We start from the raw sequence: 25619 nt of genomic DNA on the forward strand, positions 1-25619 counted from the left end.
CTAGTCCAACCCCCTGCTCAGGCAGGAAACCCTATACCATTTCAGACAAATGGCTGTCCAAGTCTCTTCTTAAAAACTTCCAGTGTTGGAGCATTCACCGCTTCTGGAGGCAGGTTGTTCCACTGGTTAATTGTTCTGTCAGGAAGTTTCTCTTTAGTTCTAGGTTGCTTCTCTCCTTGATTAGTTTCCATCTATTGCTTCTTGTCCTATCTTCAGGCGCTTTGGAGAATAGCTTGACTCCCTCTTCTTTGTGGCAGCCCCTGAGATATTGGAACACTGCTATCATGTCACCCCTCACCCTTCTCTTCATTAAACTAGACCACGGGTCGGCAACCCGCGGCTCCGGAGCCGCATGCGGCTCTTTGAGCCGTCTTCTGCGGCTCCCAGCCGCCCGGTGCGCGCGCACCTCTCCAAATGGAGAGTGGCACCGCCCGTTTGGAGAGGTGCGCGCGCACCTCCCCGAATGGGCGGAGGTGCGCGCGCACCCCCCCAAACCTTTGGAGAGGTGCGCGCGTACCTCCGCGCGAACGGGCCGCGGCGTCGTTCTTTGAGGAAGCTGCCGCGGCCCGTCTGCAAAGCTGCCGAAAGCGGCAGCTTTGCAGATGGGCCACGGCAGCTTCCTCAAAGAGCAATGCCGCGGCCCGTTCCGAGAGGTGCGCGCGCAACTCCCCGAATGGGTGGAGCTGTGCGCGCACCTCCCCAAACCTTTGGAGAGGTGCGTGCGTACCTCCGCGCGAACGGGCCGCGGTGTCGCTCTTTGAGGAAGCTGCCGCGGCCCGTCTGCAAAGCTACCAAAAGCGGCAGCTTTGCAGATGGGCCACGGCAGCTTCCTCAAAGAGCGATGCCGCGGCCCGTTCCGAGAGGTGCGCGCGCACCTCCCCGAATGGGCGGAGCTGCGCGCGCACCTCCCCAAACCTTTGGAGAGGTGCGTGCGTACCTCCGCGCGAACGGGCCGCGGTGTCGCTCTTTGAGGAAGCTGCCGCGGCCCGTCTGCAAAGCTGCCGAAAGCGGCAGCTTTGCAGATGGGCCACGGCAGCTTCCTCAAAGAGCGACGCCGCGGCCCGTTCCGAGAGGTGCGTGCGCACCTCTCCGAATGACCAGAGGTGCGCGCGCACCTCCCCAAACCTTTGGAGAGGTGCGCGCGTACCTCCGCGCGAACGGGCCGTGGCGTCGTTCTTTGAGGAAGCTGCCGCGGCCCGTCTGCAAAGCTACCAAAAGCGGCAGCTTTGCAGATGGGCCACGGCAGCTTCCTCAAAGAGCGACGCCGCGGCCCGTTCCGAGAGGTGCGCGCGCACCTCTCCGAACGACCGGAGGTGCGCGCGCACCTCCCCAAACCTTTGGAGAGGTGCACGCGTACCTCCGCGCGAACGGGCCGCGGCGGCGTTCTTTGAGGAAGCTGCCGCGGCCCGTCTGCAAAGCTGCCGAAAGCGGCAGCTTTGCAGATGGGCCACGGCAGCTTCCTCAAAGAGCGACACCGCGGCCCGTTCCGAGAGGTGCGCCCGCACCTCTCCGAACGACCGGAGGTGCGTGCGCACCTCCCCAAACCTTTGGAGAGGTGCGCGCGTACCTCCGGGCGAACGGGCAGCGGTGCCGCTCTTTGAGGAAGCTGCCGCGGCCCGTCTGCAAAGCTGCCGAAAGCGGCAGCTTTGCAGACGGGCCGTCGCCGTCGGGCAACCGGGAACCGGTTCCATCTCACTTTTTTAAAAAATGGCAACCGCGTGCGCATGCGCAAAACGTTTTTTACGCATGCGCGTGCATGGACACACGCACGCGGCTCCCAGTTTTTTTAATTTGTGATGGATCCGGTTCCCGGTGGCTCTTTTCCTTTTTTAGGTTGCCGACCCCTGAACTAGACATACCCAATTTCAGCAACCGTTCCTTATATGTTTTAGCCTCCAGTCCCCTAATCATCTTTGTTGCTCTTCTCTGTACTCTTTCTAGAGTCTCAACATCTTTTTTACATCGTGGTGACCAAAACTGGGTGCAGTATTCCAAGTGTGGCCTTACCAAGTCATTGTAAAGTGGTATTAATACTTCATGTGATCTTGATTTTATCCCTCTGTTAATGCAGCCTAGCACTGTGTTGGCTTTTTTGGCAGCTGCAGCACACTGCTGGCTCATGTTTAAATGATTGTCCACTAGGACTCTAAGATCCCTCTCATGGTTACTACTGTTGAGCAAGGTACCACCTATATTATACCTGTACATTTGTTTTTTCTTGTCTAAATGTAGAACCTTACTTTTTCACCATTGAATTTCTTTTTGTTAGATAGCACCCAGTGTTCAAGTCTGTCCAGATCGTCCTGTATCTTAAGCCTATCTTCTGGAGTATTGCCTATTCCTGCCAGCTTGGTGTCGTCTGCAAATTTGATGAGTTCTCCATCTATCCCCTCATCCAAATCATTGATGAAGATGTTGAAGAGCACTGGGCCCAGAACAGAGCCCTGGGGCACCCCACTACACACTTCCCTCTATCTAGATGCAGTTCCATTGAGGACCACACATTGAGTACGGCCAGTCAGCCATCTGGTGGTGCTGCTGTCTAACCCACATTTTTCTATCCTATCAAGTAGTAGGTTGTGATCTACTTTATCAAATGCCTTACTGAAGTCCAAGTAAATTATATCCACAGCATTCCTCTGGTCCACTAATTTTGTCACTTGGTCCAAGAATGCAATAAGATTTGTCTGGCATGATCTGTTTTTGACAAATCCATGTTGGCTTTTAGTAATGACTTTGTTTGCCTCTAGGTGTTCGCTAATTAGTTGTTTGATGATCTTTCCCAGACTCTTCCCAGATATTGAGGTCAGGCTGATAGGTCTGTAGTTTCGTGGATCTATTTTTTCCCCTTTTCTGAAGATGGGAACTACGTCAGCTCTTTTCCAGCACTGGTAGTTCCCCAGTGCTCCAGGATCTTTGAAAAATGTAGTTCAGTGGTTCTGAGATCACATCTGCCAGTTCCTTGAGAATCTTGAGGTGTAATCCATCTGGTCCTGGTGAATTGAACTTGTCTAGACTGTACAGGTGCTCACTTACCATTTTCTTGCCTATCTTAACTTGTGTTTCTACGTTAAGAACAATAATAAGTATTGAAGCAAACTAATTTAGAATAAAAAAGTAAAAAAAAGTATGAACAAAAAAGTACAATAAGAAAATACAGGTAGTCCTCAACTCATAACTATTCATTTAGTAACTGTTCAATTTTACAGTGGCACTGAAAAAAGTGATTTATGACTGTTTTTCACCCTAACAACGGTTGGAACATACTTGAGATCACATGATAAAAATTCAGATGCTTGGCAACTGGCATGTATTTATGACAGTTGCAATATCCTGGGTCATGTGATCACCTTTTGTGATCTTTGACAAGCGAAGTCAATGGGGAAGCCAGATTCACTTAATAACTGCATTATTAACTTAATAACTGCAGTGATTCACTTAACAACCATGGCAAAAAGGTCATAAAATGGGGCAAAACTCACTTAACAACTGTCTTGCTTAGCAATGGAAATTTTGGGCTCAATTGTGGTCATATGTCGAGGACTACCTGTAGAAGAAAGAGCAAGAGATAAAGAAAGAGATAGAAGTGGCTTCTGCTATTCTTTACAGCAATTAGAAATATATTTTAGCCTCACTCTTTAAACTTACTTCATGACTTCCTTCTTTCTACTATCTATCTTGTCTAATCATCAAAAACATAAAATACAAGTTCATTTTTTTCATTTTTTAATAAAAATATTGGAGTTTCATAAAAACTTGGGAAAAGATGTTTCCAGGCATCAATAAATATAAATGTTACCTTTTCTCTAATAAAGGAAGTCATGGCAGACATCGTTTTCCTATTGCTTTCATTTTTTCCAACTGCTACGATATTCTCTAAAAACTCATGAAAAAATGTTAGACTTACCTGCTTGTTTTCTTGTGCATCAGACTCCCCTTTACTGGAATCTGAATTGGTATCATCCTCATCATCCTCATCATCAGAACTATTCACATCTCTTGGCATTATTTCATCATCTGAATATATATCTTCTAACATCAATTCTGATCCATCACGTTCTGCTGATGACCTACAACATTGTGTAACATAAGCAAAGTTCCATCTAATTGTTGGCTGAAGCACATAATGTTGTTCACTGTAGAAACCTATTAACTATTAACACAACTATAATTTGTGTAATACAGTCCACAAAGAAAGAAGTAACAGTTTCACAAAGGAAAACAAATCTTGTTCAATCACAATTGTTAATGTGATCATCCAAGTCTCTTTATAAATTACCTTGTTTGGTGGATGTCTTAAAATTTTTGTCTTTACTGGTCAAAATGTCAAAATGTCTTATATCATTCATTTTTCTGTGCCACAATAATGAGAGATGTGCTTTTTTATTGTTTTCTAAAGACTTCAAAATCATTTTTACTCATACTCACTTTCAATCAAAAGCATACTGATATTCAACGGTTTCTGAAGGCATAGTTAAAATATATGTTATCCAAATATTAATGTTATCTGCTGTATTATATAAGTATCAGCCAGCTCAGAACTTAGGATATACTTTCTTAATAAATAAAAATAACCCAAAATATCATAATTGTTCATTAGCTGTAATTATCTTAATTGGACTATCTTATATACTGATCTCCTGTAATAATATTAAATAATGAAATGTTTTAAATGTTGCCTAATAAGAACCTTACCAAATATTTTGCAATAGCATACTAGTAAGCACATTAAGTTAGCATAAAAAATATGGCATGGCATTGTATTTTGAGTTAAGGATAAAATGGTATAAACTCATTTATCCACATCAACACCCCTAGTAGAAAGTGTTTAATTTGCCTTGTGCAATTCATAGCTATGCTGCTGCAAATAAAATATGAAAATTGAAATAATTGCCTGAAAATATTTTGAAATTAAACAGGGCATTAATATTCCACGCTCTAGAATATTTGGGTACAGAATGGATGTGTTATCTGGCATTATGATTCTGGGACACATTATGTAGACCGTAAGAAGTTCTCACTAAATTAAAATGTGGTTTCATTCTAATTTAGGATGTTGTGTGAACTGAGACAAATGAAGGTTACTTGCCTGAAGTGTGGCCCCAAGCAACAGCTCAAATAGCTAAGATCATAAGCAACTTAAAGTACCGTATTACAAGTCTTTTAAAAAGTGCCTCAGGCACCATAATTGAGCTTAGGTTTCTGAGAATTACTAAACTATAAATGAATTTTATACTGCTTCCTGCATAGAGAAATGGTAAATCAACAATCTGTACTTTTAAAATTGTTCATATTATAAAAGATTATTTTTGGCATATACATACACATAAATATAATCAAAGTAGTACATTTCCGTAGTAAAACCATTAGTTTTATTCATAAAGGGTGTAAAATTCATTTTACAGAATTTTGATATCCTAAAGTCTGAGAACCCCTGCCTTAAAATAAAGATATTGGACACATGAAGCTATATTGGAAAGCAGAGCAGAAGGTGCAAATGTCAAACACCCAGAAAGGCCAGATTCTGTGGTCACTCAATTTCTCACATACTGATTTCAAGAGAGATCCATCAAAAAAGGTTAATTCTGAATATCAACGTGTTTCAATATGTAAGCTAAAAATATAGCATACTAGGCTCAATTAAAACAATCTCCCACGCAGTCAGGTTAAGGCAGGGGTCGGCAACCTAAAAAAGAAAAAGAGCCACTGGGAACCGGTTCCATCACAAATTAAAAAAAGAGGGAGCCGCGTGCGTGTGTCCATGCACGCGCATGCGCAAAAAGGTTTTTTGCGCATGCGCGGACGCACGCGGCTGCCATTTTTTTAAAAATGAGATGGAACCGGTTCCCGGTTGCCCGATGGCGACGGCCCGTCTGCAAAGCTGCCGCTTTCGGCAGCTTTCCAGACGGGCCGTGGCAGCTTCCTCAAAGAGCGGCGCCCCTGCCCATTCCGAGAGGTGCGCGCGCACCTCTCCGAACGACCGGAGGTGCGCGCGTACCTCCGCGCGAATGGGCAGCGGTGCCGCTCTTTGAGGAAGCTGCCGCGGCCCGTCTGCTAAGCTGCCGCTTTCGGCAGCTTCGCAGACGGGCCGTGGCAGCTTCCTCAAAAAGAGAGGCGCCCCTGCCCATTCCGAGAGGTGCGCGCGCACCTCTCCGAACGACCGGAGTTGCGCGTGTACCTCCGTGCGAAGGGGCAGCGGCGCCGCTCTTTGAGGAAGCTGCCGAAAGCGGCAGCTTCCTCAAAGAGCGGCACCGCTGCCCGTTCGCGCGGAGGTACGCGCGCACCTCCCCAAAGGTTTGGGGAGGTGCGCGCGCAACTCCGGTCGTTCGGAGAGGTGCGCGCGCACCTCTCGGAATGGGCAGGGGCGCCGCTCTTTGAGGAAGCTGCCGCGGCCCGTCTGCTAAGCTGCCGCTTTCGGCAGCTTCACAGACGGGCCACGGCAGCTTCCTGAAAGAGCGGCACCGCTGCTCATTCGCGCGGAGGTGCGCGCGCACCTCCCCAAACCTTTGGAGAGGTGCGCGCGCACCTCTCGGAATGGGCAGGGGCGCCGCTCTTTGAGGAAGCTGCCGCGCCCCGTCTGCGAAGCTGCCGAAAGCGGCAGCTTCGCAGACGGGCCGCCGCAGTTTCCTCAAAGAGCGGCACCGCTGCCCATTCGCGCGGAGGTACGCGCGCACCTCTCCAAAGGTTTGGGGAGGTGCGCGCGCACCTCCGCCCATTCGGGGAGGTGCGCGTGCACCTCTCCAAACGGGCGGTGCCACTCTCCATTTGGAGAGGTGCGCGCGCACCACTGCCCGTTGGAAGAGGTGCGCGCGCACCAGGCGGCTGGGAGCCGCAAGAGACGGCTCAAAGAGCCGCATGCGGCTCCGGAGCCGCAGGTTGCCGACCTGTGGGTTAAGGATTACCACACAGTAAGGTTTCTTTTTCTTTTTTCTTTTTGGAAAGAGAAACTTCTGCATAAGCAGTCATGTGAAATAAATCACCACTGAGTCATTACACTGTTCTTTGATGAAAAATAGCTTGTCACAGCCTATAAACCAACACGTCTTCTCATATACCTAGAGGAAGCATTCTAGTTTGCTGAATGTAATTGCTTGATTTTACTTTTACAGCAAATTAACTCAATTAAATAAAAGAACAGTGCATTAGGTTTTTGTCATGCTAACTTCAGAAGACAGTTTTATTCCAGTGACTGTAGAGACAGATGCTATGTCTTGACCTGCGTCTAGTAATAATGTATAGCATTTCCTCAGACATTCCAATAAATCCTTTTGATCCCATCTATCCAAATTTATCTGTTATATTCCCTTTCTTCTATTTCCTCAACCTGGCTCACATAATTTTTTTTTTGCTAATCCATTATTTATTATCCAGCCAGGTGCTCCAAATGCACAAGTTTTGTCTTGCATATTTGGTTGTTTGTTCTTGCAGTCCATGATACTCTTGACTCTATTTCAAAATCAATCATTCAAAACAGATGTTAAAGTATGCAGACCTGCCTTGAGTAGGAAGAAGGGAGCTATGAACCAATAAGGTAGAAGAAGAAAAATTAGTCAGCCCTGGGAAAAAAGAAAAGCCTGGGAGAGAAACTCATAATAGACCCGCCTTTATTTTGTTTCTCATAAAATGTGGTAGAGTGAAACTGTTATCTTTGAAGATTTTGTTATGCTACCTTACAACAAAGAAGAGATTCCTGAAATTCTTGCTGTTCTATTTGTCCTTGCCTTCTTCAAAAGGACTGACAGGACAGGTAGTCCTGACTTGTATTTATGACGGTTGCAATGTCTGAGGGTCATGGGATCACCTTTTGCAAATCTCTGCCAAGCAAAGTCAATGGGAAAGCCACATTCACTTAACTATCATTTTACTAACTTAACAACTGCAGTGATTCACTTAACAACTGTAGCAAGAAAGATTGTAAAATGGGACAAAACTCACTTAACAACCGTCTCGCCTAGCAATGGAAATCTGGAGCTCAATTGTGGTCGTAAGTTGAGGACGACCACTTTTTCTTAGTGTCAAATTATCGCCACCATGTCTTACCACTGGAAGATGATGTTTTTCACTATTATGACCTTTCTCGTCATGGTATGTCATCCTCCTCCAAGATGTTATATGCTTTTGTTATTAATTTACTCCCTAGGATTAATTTTCTCTTTATTTCCCCATCTTTATCTGCTCCAGAACAGAAGAAAATAAAACTATCATGGTCTTCTTTGCTGTCAACTGTAGCTAATTCCAGGTATTTAAATTCAAACATTATTCAGGCAATACATTGTTTTGAAACATGGGCTAAATCTATTTTTTACAGATTTTGTTCTTCAATATTTTAAGGGCACATAGTTACAAAATCATAGATAGTTTGGAGACTGATCATGGCAAATAATGAAAAACATCATGGTAAGTTCATTAAAACAAATAGTTTTTCCTTCTTCCTTTCAAATCCATTTTTTGCATCAAATCTATTAGATTATATAAATTTGGAAACAAAGACTATGGAAATCTCTCTCTCTGGGCTTAACTAGGGGCCTCTGGTGGAAACACATTAAGAGGCCCCTGATACATTTTTTAGCTGGATATTTTAAAGGGTTAGGGAAGGGGAGGGATAGTAGGATGGGGAGGGAATTTTTAATTAATACTCAATCTCGGCCTGAGAGGGGTCCCGGCGGGACAGGGTTGAGAGGAGAGGCTGCTGGTTCTGTGTGTACTGGGGTGGGGCTTCAAATCCCCACGACGATAGGGAATGGCAGCAGATGTATGCACGGAGGGCCGTATCGACATCCGGGATTGCGCCCCCGCTGCTTGCGAGCGGTGACGCGCTCCGACCCTCCGATTAGCACCCTTTTACCCAGGGGTGAGTGTGATCAGGCCCCTGAGCTCAGGCTGGTTTACCTTAACACCAGGTCCGTTGTTAATAAGGCTCCCCTCGTTCGAGAATTGATCGAGGAGGAACGCGCGGATCTGGCATGCATTACGGAAACCTGGTTGGGCTCAGAGGGAGGAGTCCCTCTGATTGAATTATGCCCCCCAGGTTTCCGTGTGCTACACCAGCCACGGGCTCAGGGCAGGGGCGGCGGGGTGGCGGTGGTTATCAGGGAGACTTTATGTCCGCGGGAGACCACCATTGTCCAGATTGGTGGGAGTGAATCCCTCCTACTGAGATGTGGTTCTCGGGTTCAGATGGGCTTGTTGCTCACATACCTGGCGCCCAGCTGTGTGGCAACTACTCTGCCCGAGCTGCTCAACACCCTCTCAGGGTTGACGGTGGAGTTCCCCAGGCTCATAGTGCTGGGTGACTTCAACCTGCCTTCCCTGGGAGGGTCATCGGAGCTAGCCCGGGAGTTCATGGCCTCCATGACAGCCATGGACCTGAATCAAGTAATTCAAGGCCCGACTCATGTGAGGGGGTCACACTCTCGACCTGGTGTTCCTGTCTGGACAGTGGTTGGATGATTTGGGAGGGTGTTTACCGGTTGTTACTCCCCTGTCATGGTCCGACCATCATCTCCTGCGGCTGGTCTTCCGTTATGCCACCCCCCGCTGCTGGGCGGTGGAACCAACCAGATGGTTCCGCCCCAGGTGCCTAATGGACCCTGAACGGTTCCAGATGGCGCTTGGGTCTATACCTACCGCCCTCACTCACAGCCCAGCTGATGTCTTGGTGGATGCCTGGGAAAGGGCGGCCACTGAGGCACTCAACTGTGTTGTACCCTTGCGACGTCTGACCCATTGCAGATCCCGTTGGGCTCCATGGTTTTCTGTGGAGCTCCGAGAGATGAAACGTCTGAGACGGGGTCTAGAGAGCGATTGGAGGTCCAGCCGTTCCGAATCTGACCGATTGCAGTTAAGAACCTTTATAAGGTCTTATCTTGCTGCGATAAGGACAGCGAGGGCTAACTACTTTGCCGCCCTCATCGCGTCCGCAGATAATCGCCCGGCCACCTTGTTTAGGGTGACTCGCTCCCTTCTTAACCAGGAGGTGAGGGAGGATCCCTTGCAAGGACGGGCCGAGGAGTTTAGTCATCATCTGACGGACAAAATCGCTCAGATCCGGGCCGGTTTGGACTCTGACTGGGTGGAGTCTGACGTGGAGGAATCGGACGGTCCTGAGCATGTTATCTGGACTGAGTTTGATCCTGTTTCCCCTGATGATGTGGACAGGATCATGAGGAGGCTGAGCTCCACCACTTGTTTGTTGGATCCGTGCCCCTCCTGGCTGGTTTATGCGGCTCGGGAGGGGACACGAGGCTGGTTCCAGGCAGTAATAACTGCTTCTTTGAAAGAGGGCATCTTCCCCGCCCCCTTGAAGGAGGCGGTGGTGAGACCCCTCCTCAAAAAGCCTGCCCTGGACCCGGCTGTTTTAAATAACTATCGTCCAGTCTCCATCCTTCGCTTTCTGTCGAAGGTTGTCGAGAGCGTGGTGGCACATCAGCTTCCTCTGTTCCTTGAGGAAACTGATTATCTGGACCCGTACCAATCAGGTTTCAGGCCCGGTCACAGCACGGAGACAGCACTGGTCGCGCTGGTGAATGATCTCTGGCGAGCTCGGGACAGGGGTTGCTCCTCTGTCTTAGTCCTATTAGATCTCTCAGCAGCTTTCGATACCATCGACCATGGTATCCTACTGCGACGGCTCAGGGGGCTGGGAGTGGGAGGCACCGTTTTAAGGTGGTTCTCCTCCTATCTCCTGGGCCGCTCGCAGTCAGTGTTGACGGGAGGGCAGAGATCCACCCCGAGGCCTCTCACTTGTGGAGTCCCTCAGGGGTCGGTTCTCTCGCCCCTCCTGTTCAACATCTATATGAAGCCGCTGGGCGAGGTCATTCGTGGTTTCGGGGTGGGGTATCATCAGTATGCTGATGATACCCAACTTTTTCTCTCCACCCGAACCAACCCAGCGATGCCCTCACCGTGATGTCCCGTTGCCTGGAGGCGGTCCAGGTCTGGATGGGGAGAAACAGGCTTCGTCTCAATCCTGCCAAGACTGAGTGGCTTTACATATCGGCATCTCGGGCTAACCAAACTATTCCACCTTTAATGATGGGGGGTGAGGTGTTACCCCCCGTTGATAGGGCTAGCAACATGGGCGTCCTCCTGGACTCACAGCTCAACTTTGAAGATCATATAGGAGCCGTAACCAGGGGAGCTTTTGCCAAGGTTCGCCTGGTGCGCCAGTTGCGACCCTACCTGGACCAAAATGCCCTACGCACAGTCACTCATGCGCTCGTGACCTCCCGTTTAGACTACTGCAATGCTCTCTACATGGGGCTGCCCTTGAGGACCACTCGGAGGCTTCAACTGGTGCAGAATGCGGCCGCAAGAGTTGTGATGGGGGTTTCCCGATACTCCCATGTAACGCCTCTACTTCGTGAGCTGCATTGGCTTCCGGTTGCCCTCCGGGTGAGATTCAAGGTGCTGGTAATGACCTATAAAGCCCTAAATGGCTTGGGTCCGGGATATTTGAGGGAACACCTGCTGCCAGCATCAAGCTCCCTTCGTCCAGTGCGCTCGCAGAGAGAGGGTCTTCTCAGGGTGCTGCTGGTAAAAGATTGCTGGTGGATAACACCCAGGGGGAGGGCCTTTTCTGTGGGTGCGCCTGCCCTCTGGAACCAGCTGCCCATGGAGCTCAGGACTACCCCTGACCTACGTTCATTCCGCTGAGACCTGAAGACTTGGCTCTTTGAGCTCTCTTACCCAGGCTGATAATTTTAACTGGGTTTTATTTTCAGGGATAATTTAATCTTTTATTTGTCTTTTAACTTTGTATTTTGTATTGGTATGATTTTAAAATGCCCTGTAAACCGCCCTGAGTCCTTCGGGAAAGGGCGGTATATAAATCTAATAAAATCTAAAAATCTAAATCTAAATCTCTTTATCTGTCTATCTATCTATCTACACACACACACACACACACACACACACACACACACAGAGACACACACACTACAGATGAACATTTTGGTATTCTTAAATCACAAATACACGCTGCAGTACAAAAGGAACGCCAGAGCAAAAGTGATATATTAATTTAATTTAATTTAATTTAATAATTTGATTTCTATACCGCCCTTCTCCCGAAGGACTCAGGGCGGTGAACAGGGCAATACACAATAAAAATCAGATACAAAAATTAAAAAACCATTAAAAACCAATTAAACATCATGCCCATAAAATCAATACATATTAAGTTAAAAACTAATTTTAAAAAACCCAACCCCACCCCGTCAGACCAGGCCAGCTTGTTCGAAAAAGAATGTTTTAAGATCGCGCCGGAAGGAGCGAAGGTCGGGGGCCGTCCGGAGCTCAACCGGTAAGCTGTTCCAAAGGTCTGGCGCGCCCACAGAGAACGCTCTCCCCCTGGGGGTCGCCAATCGGCATTCTTTGATCGGCGGCACCCTGAGGAGGCCCTCTCTGTGGGAGCGCACTGGACGGAGGGACGTTGACGCCGGTCGCAGGTGTTGCCGTAGGTAATCCGGACCCATGCCATGAAGGGCTTTGTACGTCATAACTAACACCTTGAACCTCACCCGGAGAGCAACCGGTAGCCAATGCAGCTCGCGGAGCAGAGGTGTAACATGGGAGTATCGGGAAACTCCCAAGACAACTCGCGTGGCTGCATTCTGCACCAGCTGGAGTCTCCGGGTGGACCTCAAGGGCAGCCCCATGTAGAGAGCATTACAGTAGTCTAGACGAGAGGTCACGAGCGCATGAGTGACTGTGCGCAAGGCATCCCGGTCTAGATAGGGCCGCAACTGGCGCACCAGGCGAACCTGGGCAAAGGCCCCCCTAGTCACAGCTCCAATATGCTCTTCCAAAGAGAGCTGTGAATCTAGAAGGACCCCCAAGTTGCGAGCCCCATCTACGGGGGTAATAGCTCACCCCCCATGGCCAATGATGGAATAATCGGAATTTCCCGGGATGCCGGCACGAACAGCCACTCAGTCTTGTCAGGGTTGAGTCGAAGCCTGTTCCTCCCCATCCAGACCCGGACCGCCTCCAGGCAACGGGACATCACGTCGAGGGCATCGCTGGGGTGGTTTGGGGTAGAAATAAAAAGTTGGGTATCATCAGCATATTGGTGATACCCAACTCCAAAACCACGAATGATCTCACCCAGCGGCTTCATATAGATGTTGAACAGGAGAGGCGAGAGAACCGATCCCTGAGGAACTCCACAAATGAGAGGTCTCAGGGTCGATCTCTGCCCCCCTGCCAACACCGACTGCGAACGTCCCAGGAGGTAAGAGGAGAACCACTGGAGAACCGTGCCTCCCACTCCTAACCCCCTGAGACGTCGCAGCAGGATACCATGGTCGATGGTATCAAAAGCCGCTGAGAGGTCTAAAAGGACTAGGACAGAGGAACAACCCCTGTCCCGAGCCCGCCAGAGATCATTCACCAGCGCGACCAATGCCGTCTCCGTGCTGTACCCGGGCCTGAAACCCGATTGGTACGGGTCTAGGTAGTCAGCTTCCTCCAAGAACAAAGGGAGCTGATGCGCCACCACGCTCTCAACAACCTTCGCCAAAAACCGAAGGTTGGAGACCGGACGATAGTTGTTTAAAATTGCTGGGTCCAAGGCCGGCTTCTTGAGGAGGGGTCTCACCACCGCCTCCTTCAAGGCGGCGGGAAAACTACCCTGACTCAAAGAAGCAGTAATCACTGCCTGGAGCCAGCCTCGTGTCCCATCCTGGGCTGCATAAGTCAGCCAGGAGGGGCACGGGTCCAACAAACACGTGGTGGAGCTCAGCTTCCCCATGATCTTGTCCACTTCTTCAGGGGTCACAGGATCGAACTCTTCCCAGATTAAATCGACAAGACCGCCCGTATCCTCTTCGACAGACTCTGCCCAGTCGGAGTCCAAACCGGTCCGGATCCGAGCAATTTTGTCCGACAGAAATCGACTAAACTCCTCGGCTCGACCCTGCAAGGGTTCCTCCCTCACCTCCTGATTAAGGAGAGAGCGAGTCACCCTAAACAGGGCGGCCGGGCGATTCTCTGCGGACGCAATGAGGGTGGCAAAGTGGTTAGACCTAGCCACCCTCAATGCTACGAGATAAGTTCTCGTAAACGACCTTAGTCGTAACCGGTCGGATTCGGATCGGCTGGACCTCCAACAGCTCTCTAGGCCCCGTCTCCGACGCTTCATCTCGCGGAGCTCCATGGAGAACCATGGGGCCCATTGGGATCTGCGTCGGGTCAAGGGCCGCATGGGTACAACTTGGTTGAGTGCCTCTGTGGCTGCCCTTTCCCAGGCTTCCACCAGGGCATCGACCGAGCTGTGAGCAAAGGAGGCAGGTGGGGGCCCAAGCGCCGTTTGGAACCGCTCAGGGTCCATAAGGCGCCTAGGGCGGAACCATCTTGTTGGCTCAGCAACCCCACAACAGGGAGTGGCAAAACGGAAGACCATCCGCAGGAGATGATGATCGGTCCATGACAGGGGTAAATTAATTGGGGAACCCCCCCCAAGATCATCTAACCACCGTCCAGATAGAAAAACCAGATCGAGCGTGTGACCCCCTCCGTGAGTTGGGCCCAGAATAACCTGCTTCAGGTCCATGGCCGTCATGGAAGCCATGAACTCCCGAGCTAACTCAGATGATCCCCCCAGGGATGGTAGGTTGAAGTCACCCAAAACTATAAGTTTGGGGAACTCAACCACCAACCCTGAGAGGATATCGAGAAGCTCAGGCAGGGCTGCTGCCACGTGTCTAGGTGAAATATACACCAACAGCAAGCCCAACTGAGCTCTGGGACCACATCTCAGGAGGAGGGACTCACACCCGGCTATCTGGATTATGGTGGCCTCCCGTGGACATAAGGTCTCCCTCACAACAACTGCCACTCCACCGCCCCTACCTTGAGCCCTAGGCTGGTGCAGCACCCGGAAACCTGATGGGCTAAGATCAACCAGGGGGACCCCGCCCTCTGGGCCCAACCAGGTCTCCGTAATGCAAGCCAGGTCCGCATGCTCCTCCTCAATCAGATCGTGAATGAGAGGTGCTTTATTCATTACAGACCTGGCATTAAAATACACGAGCCTGAGCTCAGGTGGCTGCTCATCCTCGCTCCCGGTACCACGTGCTGAAATCAGAGGGTCGGAGCGCATCACCGCTTGAAGACAGCGGGGACGCACCCCCGGGTATTGATGTGGCCCTCTGTTCCTACACCTGCGGCCATTCCCAACCGCCGTGGGAATAGATAATCCCACACCCTGCTCCGGGGCCCCGTAAACCCCCAGCCCGGCCCCTACCATGGCGCGATCAGTCCCTGACCTGGTCTGAGAAACGGTTGGTGGAACCCCCCTAGTTTCCAACCGAGCCGATGAGCCCACCCCCCTCCCTAACCCCTCAAAACATTTAGCTAAAAAACACACCAGGGGCCTCTTATTAAATTTGGAAGAGAGGCTCCTGTCCCTGCCCAGCCATCTCTCGGGGTCCCAATAATTGGGTCCGTCATCAGGAGGCACGATGGAAAAGCAGGCGGGTCGCACCCAGGAGAGGGGGGCACCCCTGAGCGCCAATAAGGCTGTGCTGGAGTAAGATAAAACCATTAGTCCGGGGGAGTCCAGTCAGGCAGTCCATCAGTCAAAAGTTGGGAAGCAGAAAGTCAAAAGTGTCCAATTCACCAGCTCCCTGCCACTGAGCTGGGTACCAGTCAGATGACTCCAGGATAGAACAGGCACCTCCCTCTCACGAAGGGCCCAGATCTACGATGGGATGGACAATTGCCAACTCAAAAGGGCATACCTCCCTAGATCTCTCACCTCTAGGGGGGCAGCAGATGGTAATTGGTTGGTATCGATGATAACATATACGAGCCGCCCTCTCACAGAGGCTCGTCCAAGACCTTCTTGCTTCAGTGGGGACCATAGAGAGAGAAAAAGAAGAGCAGCAGTTATCAGGATTAACCTGAGGATAACCATAGTTAAGTTGGAGAGCAGAGTTCCTCTCAAGGCGGGAAACGCAAAGCGGGGAGAGCAGGAGACGCAGGATAGAAGATCGATGGACCCCGATGCAGGGGGCTGAAAGCCGGAGGCAAAAAGCCCGTCGCCCAGCCAGCCACACACAGCACCAGAAGTCAGGCAGTCCCACGCCAGCCGCAGGCCTCCTCGGTCGAAAGCAAACAAGAGTAACTTCAAACAGACCTCCACAGACCGCACAGGGGCCACGAGCCAGCAAAACGCTCCCCATTCCGCTCGCAGTCGATCACTCCACCGTTCTATTCTGAGGCCGAGTCGACCACCATTACTAAGCAAACAGGAAAATCGGAGGCCACTCTAGGCCGCGGCTCTATCGGCCCCGAGGATCCACCATTCGGAGCCCTCCAAGCCGCGGCTCCTCCCAGCTCCACCAGGGCCTCCGAGATGAAGACACCGAATATTAAAATGTAAAATGATGATTCTAGCAATTACAGATAAGCTAGTGAGTGAAAAGACACTGGTGCATAATTTGTCATCCAAAACGGTCACTGAAGGGCAGGTTTCAGTTCTGCAATGGGATGCTGGTTTCAACTCAATGGATGCTAAACCCATTGACTTTGCGGCAGCCCTGGAGTCAACAATTTACAGAATTGAAACCAATGAGGAAACAAAGAACTCCATTAGGCAGCGCCTAACAAGACTCCTCATTAACCTGAGACGGAGTTACACCTTATTAAGATCAGAAGAGATGGCCCTCCAAGAATTACGCAGGGACAGCTCTATCGTGATGCTGCCGGCCGATAAAGGTAGAGCTATTGTGGTTATGGACAAACTGGAGTATAACCAGAAAATCCAGACCTTACTCAGTGATAAGAACTCCTACCGAATTGTCCACAAAGACCCTATAACAACACTTAGGAATCAAATCAACAAGGCGGCCGACAGACTTAACAGGCAGGGGAAGATTCACGAAGAGGACTTAAAAATGATCCGGCCTAGGGACTCAGCCACAGCACGCATTTATGGGCTACCCAAAATACACAAAACAGGTGTCCCATTGTGACCTACTGTATCACTCAGGGGCACCCCAACATTTGGGTTAGCAAAGTGGCTGAGTACACGGCTTCAATACCTAGTTGAAGGCACATCTACCACCATAAAGTCAGCTGAAGACTTTTTATAAAGGTGAAAAACGCTGACAGTAGAGGATGATGAGATCATGGTGTTTTTCAACGTGATATCACTGTTCACATCCATTTCCCAAGAACTGGCTGTGTTGGTTATGAGAGAGCTGCCCACAGCTCCCTGGGTCACTAAATTCAGACGATTATATACAACTCCTCAACTTCTGCCTGAGAACATATTTTACATTCAGTGGCTCCACATATGAACAGATCAAGGGCACACCAATGGGACCCCCATAATTGCCGAAGTGGTTTTGCAGAACTTAGAATTTATGGCAGTGAACGACTACAAGCCCAAATTTTGGGCTAGGTATGTCGACGACATGTTTGTTGTCATCAAGCGCCGTGATGAAACTGGTTTCATGGAAAAGCTTAACTCCATCTATCCTGACATCCAGTTCACGGCAGAGGAAGAGGCGAACAACACCCTACCCTTCCTAGACGTACTGATTCGTCATGAGCACAATGGCACACTTACCACCAGTGTCTATCGCAAAACCACACCTACCGACAAACTCTTCACAACAAAAGCAATTAGCCCACTGCCCATAAAATTAGTTGTATCCAGACACTTTTTAATAGAATCAATACACATTGCAGTACAGTAACCAAAAAGTCCAAGGAACGTGCATACCTTTATCAGGTATGCATACAAAATGGGTATTATATTGATTTCATCCGACGCTGCCACCAACAACAACCATTACAACCAGAGGATGACAGAACAATGACTTACCACCTTGGCTACACTCCCCTACATCCATGGTGTCTCAGAGACAGCGGCACGAATACTCTCAGCACATAAAATCAGAGTGGTGCATAGACCAAGCCAGACCCTGCGCACACAAATAATGCGCCCTAAAGAACCCCTATCCAAGAGCGAGATATCGCCTGTGGTCTACCAAATCAACTGTAATGATTGCCCATGCAACTACATTGGGGAGACCACGAAACACCTCCGGACAAGGCTGCATGAGCACGAACTGGCCATCAATGAACAATGATCTCAGGTATGGGCTCACGCTATTGATTACAACCATACCTTCAATTTTGTGGGGGCCAGAGTTATTGCCCACAGTACAACAAAGGGCGGCCCCATGCTAAACGAGGCTTGGCTATCCAATCAAGACTCCCTTAACCGGCATATTGAGTTATTACCAGCTTACCAGATGCTGTGCCAACATGAATCATCATGGAGGAGGACTGAATGGATGAACCAGCGATCGCTTCCCCCCTGTGCAAACAGGAGAACAGAGGATTGCAACCGCTAACCAGCTGATACATCAGTGCAGAGGGAGATGACAAGGAGGTGGACCAGACCCATGGAGTCCAGGAGAGGGCATCTGACCAATGAGAGCAGTGATGCTGGCAGGATGGAGGAGCGGCGAACCGAGACGGTGGCACAGCATGCAGAGGAGTTGCTCGGGGCAGCGGGGCAATTGTGCGCGACGGGACAGACACTCCAGGTGGGCGGGGCGAGTGGAGAGAGGCAGACTGCCAAAATTTAAACAGATGTCAGCCAGCCCGACGGAAATAGGATTGATGCAATTGACTGCGGGAGGGTGGGGGTTAAATAGACTCGTAATGCATTCATTAGCTAAACTGTTGGCTTTTCAGGGACTATAAAAACGAGTTTCCCAATCCTGGCTATTTTTGACTGAACTGGATATGTTCAAGGTAATAGTTTATAAATATCAGATTAGTGTTATTATACAATTTATGTTTTCTAGAATTAATTCAATTTATCTGTAAAAAGCAATAGCAGTTCTATTTGCCAAAAGAAAACACTCTCTAGAAACAATACCTTCTTTAGATCAGTTAAAGTTTAAAATTTAGTCATTCAGCTACAAATTCTATGCCATACAGGGAGACGAAGACTTTTGCATCACTACACATTTTCTGTTACTTGAAGAACTATTTCTTGTCCTCACTAAATAATTCTATGCAATTTGAATTTAACTGATCTTTTTTACTATATGCTATGGCTCAGTGGGTTAGGATGCTGAGCTTGTCGATCAGAAGGTCGGCAGTTTGGCAGGTCGAATCCCGAGTGCCGCGTAACAGAGTGAGCGCCTGTTAGTCGTCCCAGTTTCTGCCAACCTAGCAGTTCGAAAGCACGTAAAAATGCAAGTAGAAAAATAGGGACCACTATGGTGGGAAGGTAACAGCGCGCCGTGTGTCTTTGGCGTCTAGTCATGCTGGCCACATGACCACCGAGACATCCTCGGACAAGTGCTGGCTCTTTGGCTTTGAAACGGAGATGAGCACCGGCCCCTAGAGTCGGAAATGACTAGCACGCATGTGCGGGAGAACCTTTACCTTTACCTTATGTCTCTATGAGATTTGGATTGATCTACATATTCTCTCAAAAGTATCACAATTTATACATTTTCTGGAGATATACAAAATACTTAAGTAGAATACAAGTCCTCTTTAAGAGAATATTTGATTTTTAGCACTTTTTCTTAATTATAGCTTTAAAGTAGTAACAGTTTTATTCTAGCTGTATCCAGCAAATAAATAGATTTCTGGTTATACTTTGTCAATAGTTTATAATAAAAAAAATTTACTTTGAGAGCTGACCTCAAATTTACAGTCAAGCAACATCTCATTTTCAAACATCAGTTCTCACAGGTTATATACATTTCCAGTTGACAAACAGTTCTTAAGTTGTAAAAAAAAGTTGAGGCTATGTCAGTTATGTTTTTTTAAAAAAACAATAGTTTTAACATGGTATCATATAACAAGCCAATACAAACAGTGCAATTTATTATACTTATGTCATCAGGTACCATGTTTAAGAGATGGGAGTACCAGACCATCTTATTTGTCTCTTGAGAAACCTATATGCGGGTCAAGAAGCAACAGTGAGAACTGGACACGGAACCACTGATTGGTTCAAAATTGGGAAAGGAGTCCGGCAAGGCTGTATATTGTCGCCCTGCCTATTTAACTTATATGCAGAGCACATCATGAGAAAGGCAGGGCTAGATGAATCAAAAGTTGGAATTAAGATTGCCGGAAGAAATATCAACAACCTAAGATACGCAGATGATACCACTCTAATGGCAGAAAGTGAAGAAGAACTAAAGAGCCTCTTGTTGCAGGTGAAGAAGGAGAGTGCAAAACTTGGGTTGAAACTTAACATTAAGAAAACCAAGATCATGGCATCTGGCCCTCTCAATTCCTGGCAAATAGATGGGGAAGAAATGGAGGTAGTGACAGATTTTATTTTCCTGGGCTCCAAGATCACTGCAGACGGGGACTGTAGCCAAGAAATTAAAAGACGCTTGCTCCTGGGGAGGAAAGCCATGGCAAATCTAGACAGCACACTAAAAAGCAGAGACATCACCCTGTCAACAAAAGTGCGTATAGTCAAGGCTATGGTCTTCCCAGTTGCAATGTATGGCAGTGAAAGTTGGACCATAAGAAAGGCTGAGCGCCAAAGAATTGAGGCCTTTGAACTGTGGTGCTGGAGAAGACTCCTGCGAGTCCCTTGGACTGCAAGGCGATCAAACCGGTCAGTCCTAGAGGAGATCAATCCTGACTGCTCTTTAGGCGGCCAGATTCTGAAGCTAAAACTCAAGTACTTTGGCCACCTAATGAGAAGGAAGGACTCAGTGGAGAAGAGCCTAATGCTGGGAAAGATCGAGGGCAATAGAAGAAGGGGACGACAGAGAATGAGGTGGCTGGATGGAGTCACTGAAGCAGTAGGCGCGAGCTTAAATGGACTCCAGAAGATGGTAGAGGACAGGAAGGCCTGGAGGAATGTTGTCCATAGGGTCGCGATGGGTCGGACACGACTTCGCAGCTAACAACAACAACAACAACCATGTTTAAAGCAGAAAATTAAAGAGGAAAAAAGTTCAACATCTACCAAATGAATATAGCAATTTCTGTTTTGAGACATATGTAAAACTAGACAATGTTATAATTCTAACAAGTATAGATTTTTATGGTGTGGCTTTTTAATGTTGTAAGCCAGGCATGTCAAACTGCTGGCCCACGGGCCAGACACGTCCTGAAACTGTGCCCACCCCATTGCTGGCAATGGAGAAAAAATCATGATACGTTGCACAATGTCACGTGACATCACGGGTTTGACATGCCTGTTGTAAGCTATCTGGAGTAACCTGTGATTGGGGGAAGACATATAAATTTATTAAATCAATCAATCAATAATATGTATTGTAAAACTATCATCTTCAAACTCCAGTGAAGTCATCAGTGAGATTTGTATGCAAGTTTGCAATCATTTCATCAAATTTAGTTCAGGTTTGTAGTTGTTCATATGGATGTCCAATCATCATATTTCCACATTCAGCTGCTTAAGAACATTTGCTCGTGGATTAGGATAAAAGTTAACTATTGTTCAAAAAATCAAATTGCTTATGCCATAAACTGCCTTCAGACAAAATCAAGCCAGTAATCCATCAAAAATGCTCAAAGAAAAGTGTGTATTTAAACGAAATATAAAAATGGAAAAGTAGCCTGTTCTAAAACAACAACCAATAAAAGTTCTCTTGCTAACCATATATCAATAAAATAACAAAAGTGATTAAGACATATATAGAGATGTAACTACGGTATGCTTCTGGATAAGTTAAAAACTGTTTAGAGCATAGAGATGGCACCAATAATAAAATGTTTCACACATCATGCTAATTGTAGTTTTAAAACCTAGGCTTTCATGCATAATGCTATACCATAAACAATTTACAAACCACAATAGGTGAATGTACATATCAATCAATCTGGAGTGATGCAATGGAAAAATAACACCCGTACTTATACCTATACATTTTCCATTTTAGCACCTTACCTGCCAAACTCCAAACAATTCCCTGTAGGTTCATATAGCTCTTCCACCTCATACATATTAGCATCCTGGTTTTCAACACCGCTAGAATTTTGCCTGTCAAAACATATTTTTTTATCAGTAGCTGCAAAAGGCAAATTCTCATATTCTGGGATTTCTTCGTAGTGGCTCACGTTTTCATATTCATGTATGTTGTCTTGAGTAAGAGAACTCAAGTGTCCTTGTAATGAAAAAGTCTGTTCATCTAAAGACTTTGATCTTTGACTGATTTTGACTTCATTCCGACCTCTGATTTTTTGTTTTCCCTTTTGTGAGAAAAAGCTGCCTATTTCTGCTGAATGTGCCTTTGCCGGTTTAGTTTTCCTTCCATTTGCCACGGTAGTTGCATTCCCATTTTTGCCAGGCCCTTCTCCGCTAAGAATATTCCCACTGGCATTATCTGTAGACTGTGAGCCCTTTGCCAGAAATTTCTGGAAGTCACTTTTCAACATCCAAACAGACCATTTCATGTTTAGGAATTTTTTTAGTGAGCTTTTCTTTTGAGGTTCTTTTGGAGGCTTGTGTATTCTGTCTATATCTACAGAAGACAAGGATTTGGCTCGAGGCTTTGTTACAGTGATGAGGTTTTCCACTTTTTTGGCATTTTTTGTGTTTTTTAAGGTTTCTGGGTTTCCTGAAAATGGAAGAATAGGATGAGGTAATTTCCAAACTGGTTTTTCCAAAGATGGTGTTAGTGTATCGGACAATAGGACTGCATTTTCTTCTCTGCCTGAGAAATGCCTTACCCGAGCCCCCCCCAAAGGAGCCTCTAAAATTTTACTTTCACTAGAAAAGTAAGCACTTGTGTCTAACAGTTCCTCTGATGCAGATTTTTTCAATAGCCCAGCTACAGCAATGCCATGTCTTTGAGGTTTCTGAGGAATGATTCGAGATGAACTTTCACCTTTTAAGTAAGCATCTTTAGCCTCCTTTTTTTGTGCAGAGTTATCAAGGGTCACCAAGGCAGGTAAAGGTTGATTGCATGATAATTTTATTTGTTTAGGCAAACTCATCGATAGGTTACTACACCTTACAAAGCCAGACTCTTTAGCATCAGTTGCCAACGTACTGTTATCTTTCATTATGTTAATGGAAGGGCTTATTGAATTAAGGTCTGAAGAATGCCCAATATTTTCTAATAATTGACAGTGTTCATGTACAATTTCAGATGACTGGCTTGGCGGGATCAGTTCTTTGGAATCAGTAGCTTCTGATGTTGGAAGTACTTTTCTTACAGAATAGGAAGGTACTTCAGATTTATCCACTGCACTTTTACGTTCCTGACTTTTGTAGGAAACACTTTGAACTAGAACATTAATTTTTGTTGTATTCTTAATGGCAAACTCATGAATCCCAGAAGTATCACATTCATCCTCTCCTGAAACATCTACGCCATCTTGACGAACTAGACAGGGAGTGTGTAGCTTTCTTGGTTTTGGAACTGGAAAAGGTTTAGTTGATACTACAGAGTTGGTTTCAAATGAAACTTTGTCACTGTCTTTTTTGCAAGATATCATAGATGTATTATCCACATCCATTTTTTCCATATGTGCTGGGTTACTCAAAGAGAAACAATTATTGTTGTTTTCAGTCAAAAGAGGAACTTCTAACATTTCAGATTCAACAGCAGCTAACTTTGCATCATTATTTGATCGTTCCTTAAGTTCTTCAATATTGAATATAGGTGGAGAAAAGTCTGTAAATTCTATTTTAAGATTTTTGTTAGAATTAACAGTATTTACTGTTTCAAGTTCACTTAAATGTTTTTGCCTCACGTGGCCATTATTAGGGAAAACATTTTGTATCATAACATCTTCAAGTTTTTCCTCTAGATCATTAGCCTTTAAGACGATCTTGTAGTTATTTAAATTGTTTTCATTGTTGCTTTCAAATATTGTTCCACGTTTTAGAGATGATGATGGTTGTTCATTTATATCAATGTTCTCTAGGTTTTCTAACTGTTCAAAAATGGTTGCATTTTTGCGTGTATCCTCCCGACTTCCACATTTATGAATGCATTCAAAGCTGCAAGAACACAGAGATATAATATAAGCTGCATTGTCTGTTGGAATCCCATTTTTATAATTCAGATGAACCAAGTACTCAGAAGAGTCTTTTTTGTGATCTTCTAAAGTCTTTAAATTTCTCCTTATGGAAGCAGGGACAGTTTTAACTTCAGGAACAGTCGAGCATTTAAGCACCTTTGGTTTTGGTGCTATCACTGGCTTTGTTTTTCTTGAGGACTGCAAAACATCCACCACAACTTCTGGTTTTGGTGCTATAGGAGGTGGTACTATTTTGTGTCCTATCACCAGTCTTGGTTTTGGGGCAACTGGTGGCTTCTTAGTTTCTAGAAAGGAGGGAAAAAGAAAAAAATAGAAATATTAGGTTGGTCAGAATAATATTGTGTGTTACAAAATGCAAGCCTTCGTGCTTTATGGAAACAGATCTCTCTGTAATGAAAAACTTCAACAATTGATAAGGAACATTAGTGCTAAGGAGTCATGATTTAATTATGTTTGTTTGTTTATTTGATATGCCCCTATCTCACTGTACTGAGTGACTCTAAATGTTTGTTTGCCAAGAGGGAATGATTATGTGTGAGCGGCTGGCAAGCGCGCGTATGTGTGCAGCTCCATTTGTGCAAGGGGTAGGCATGCATATTGCTTGTGCAAATGGAGTTGCGCGCACAGGTACTTGCCTGCTGTTCGCACAAGTAGGGATGCACGCATGCGCTTATCTGCTGCTTCTGCAGCCTGGTTCCAAATGGCTGATGGCCCAGTAATGGGCCGCAACTCAGGGGTTGGGGACCCTTGGTCTAAAGGGCACAATCTAAAAAAGGGTGCAATTGGAGCATGAGATGAAATTGTACAAAGACCTTCCTGGCCATAGCTGTCACCTGTTCTTCAAGCAAGAGCTGCCAGTCCAGGAAAACCTTTAGATTGTGCACCAACCTTGAAGGGAGAAGTGCTACTTCATCCAAGACCAAAGATGGAATATACCCAGATCTGGATGACCCAATTATCCACAACCACTTTGTCTTTGTAGGATTGAATCAGAGATGGTTCCTCTCCATCCAAACCTGCACAGCTTCCAGGCTCTGGGATAGAATAGTGACAACCTCACTTAGCCAGTTCAGATATGAAAGATATAATTGGGCATCATCAGCATAGTGGTGACACCAAAGCTCAAACAGGTAGATGACCTCCCCTAGCAATTTCAGATAGAAGTTGTGTGTGGAGGGGAGCATTTACGGGAGTACCTTTTGCCGCCATTAACTTCTCATCGTCCTGTGCGCTCCCACAGAGAGGGCCTCCTCAGGGTGCCGTCGGTTACGGAATGTCGACTGGTGGCCCCCAGGGGGAGAGCATTCTCTGTGGGCGTGCCTGCCCTCTGGAATCAGCTCCCTGTTGAGCTCTGGATGGCTCCTGACCTTCGCTCTTTCCGCCGCGACCTGAAGACTTGGCTATTTGAACTTGCCGGCCTGGACTGAGGGACTGGGATTTTAGATTTTAAATTTTAAATTTTACATTTTAGAACGTGTTTTATTGTTTAGGGCTACTTGGTTTAATTTAATTTTTGTATATTATGTGTTGTATATAGTGTTTTAATTGCCCTGTACACCACCCCGAGTCCTTCGGGAGAGGGGCGGTATATAAAT

General features: G+C 47.0%; 1 protein-coding gene across 2 annotated transcripts in view; it reads right to left on the reverse strand.

Moving 5' to 3' along the window:
• Window positions 1-25619, reverse strand: part of FGD6 (FYVE, RhoGEF and PH domain containing 6) — a 377558-nt gene that overhangs the window by 341464 nt on the left and 10475 nt on the right. For both annotated transcript variants that reach the window (XR_014026906.1, XM_081331125.1), the window contains exons 2-3: window positions 21923-24308; window positions 3908-4070 (exon numbers count right to left, since the gene is read on the reverse strand). Coding sequence is in view for 1 of the 2 variants with exons in the window: in XM_081331125.1 (XP_081187251.1) it covers window positions 3908-4070; window positions 21923-24308 (2549 nt within the window). In the remaining variant the exon portion in view is untranslated. The remainder of the gene's footprint in view (window positions 1-3907; window positions 4071-21922; window positions 24309-25619) is intronic.

This window comes from Vipera berus (genome assembly GCF_964194415.1).
Source record: "Vipera berus genome assembly, chromosome: 6".
Taxonomy (NCBI): Eukaryota; Metazoa; Chordata; class Lepidosauria; order Squamata; family Viperidae; genus Vipera; species Vipera berus.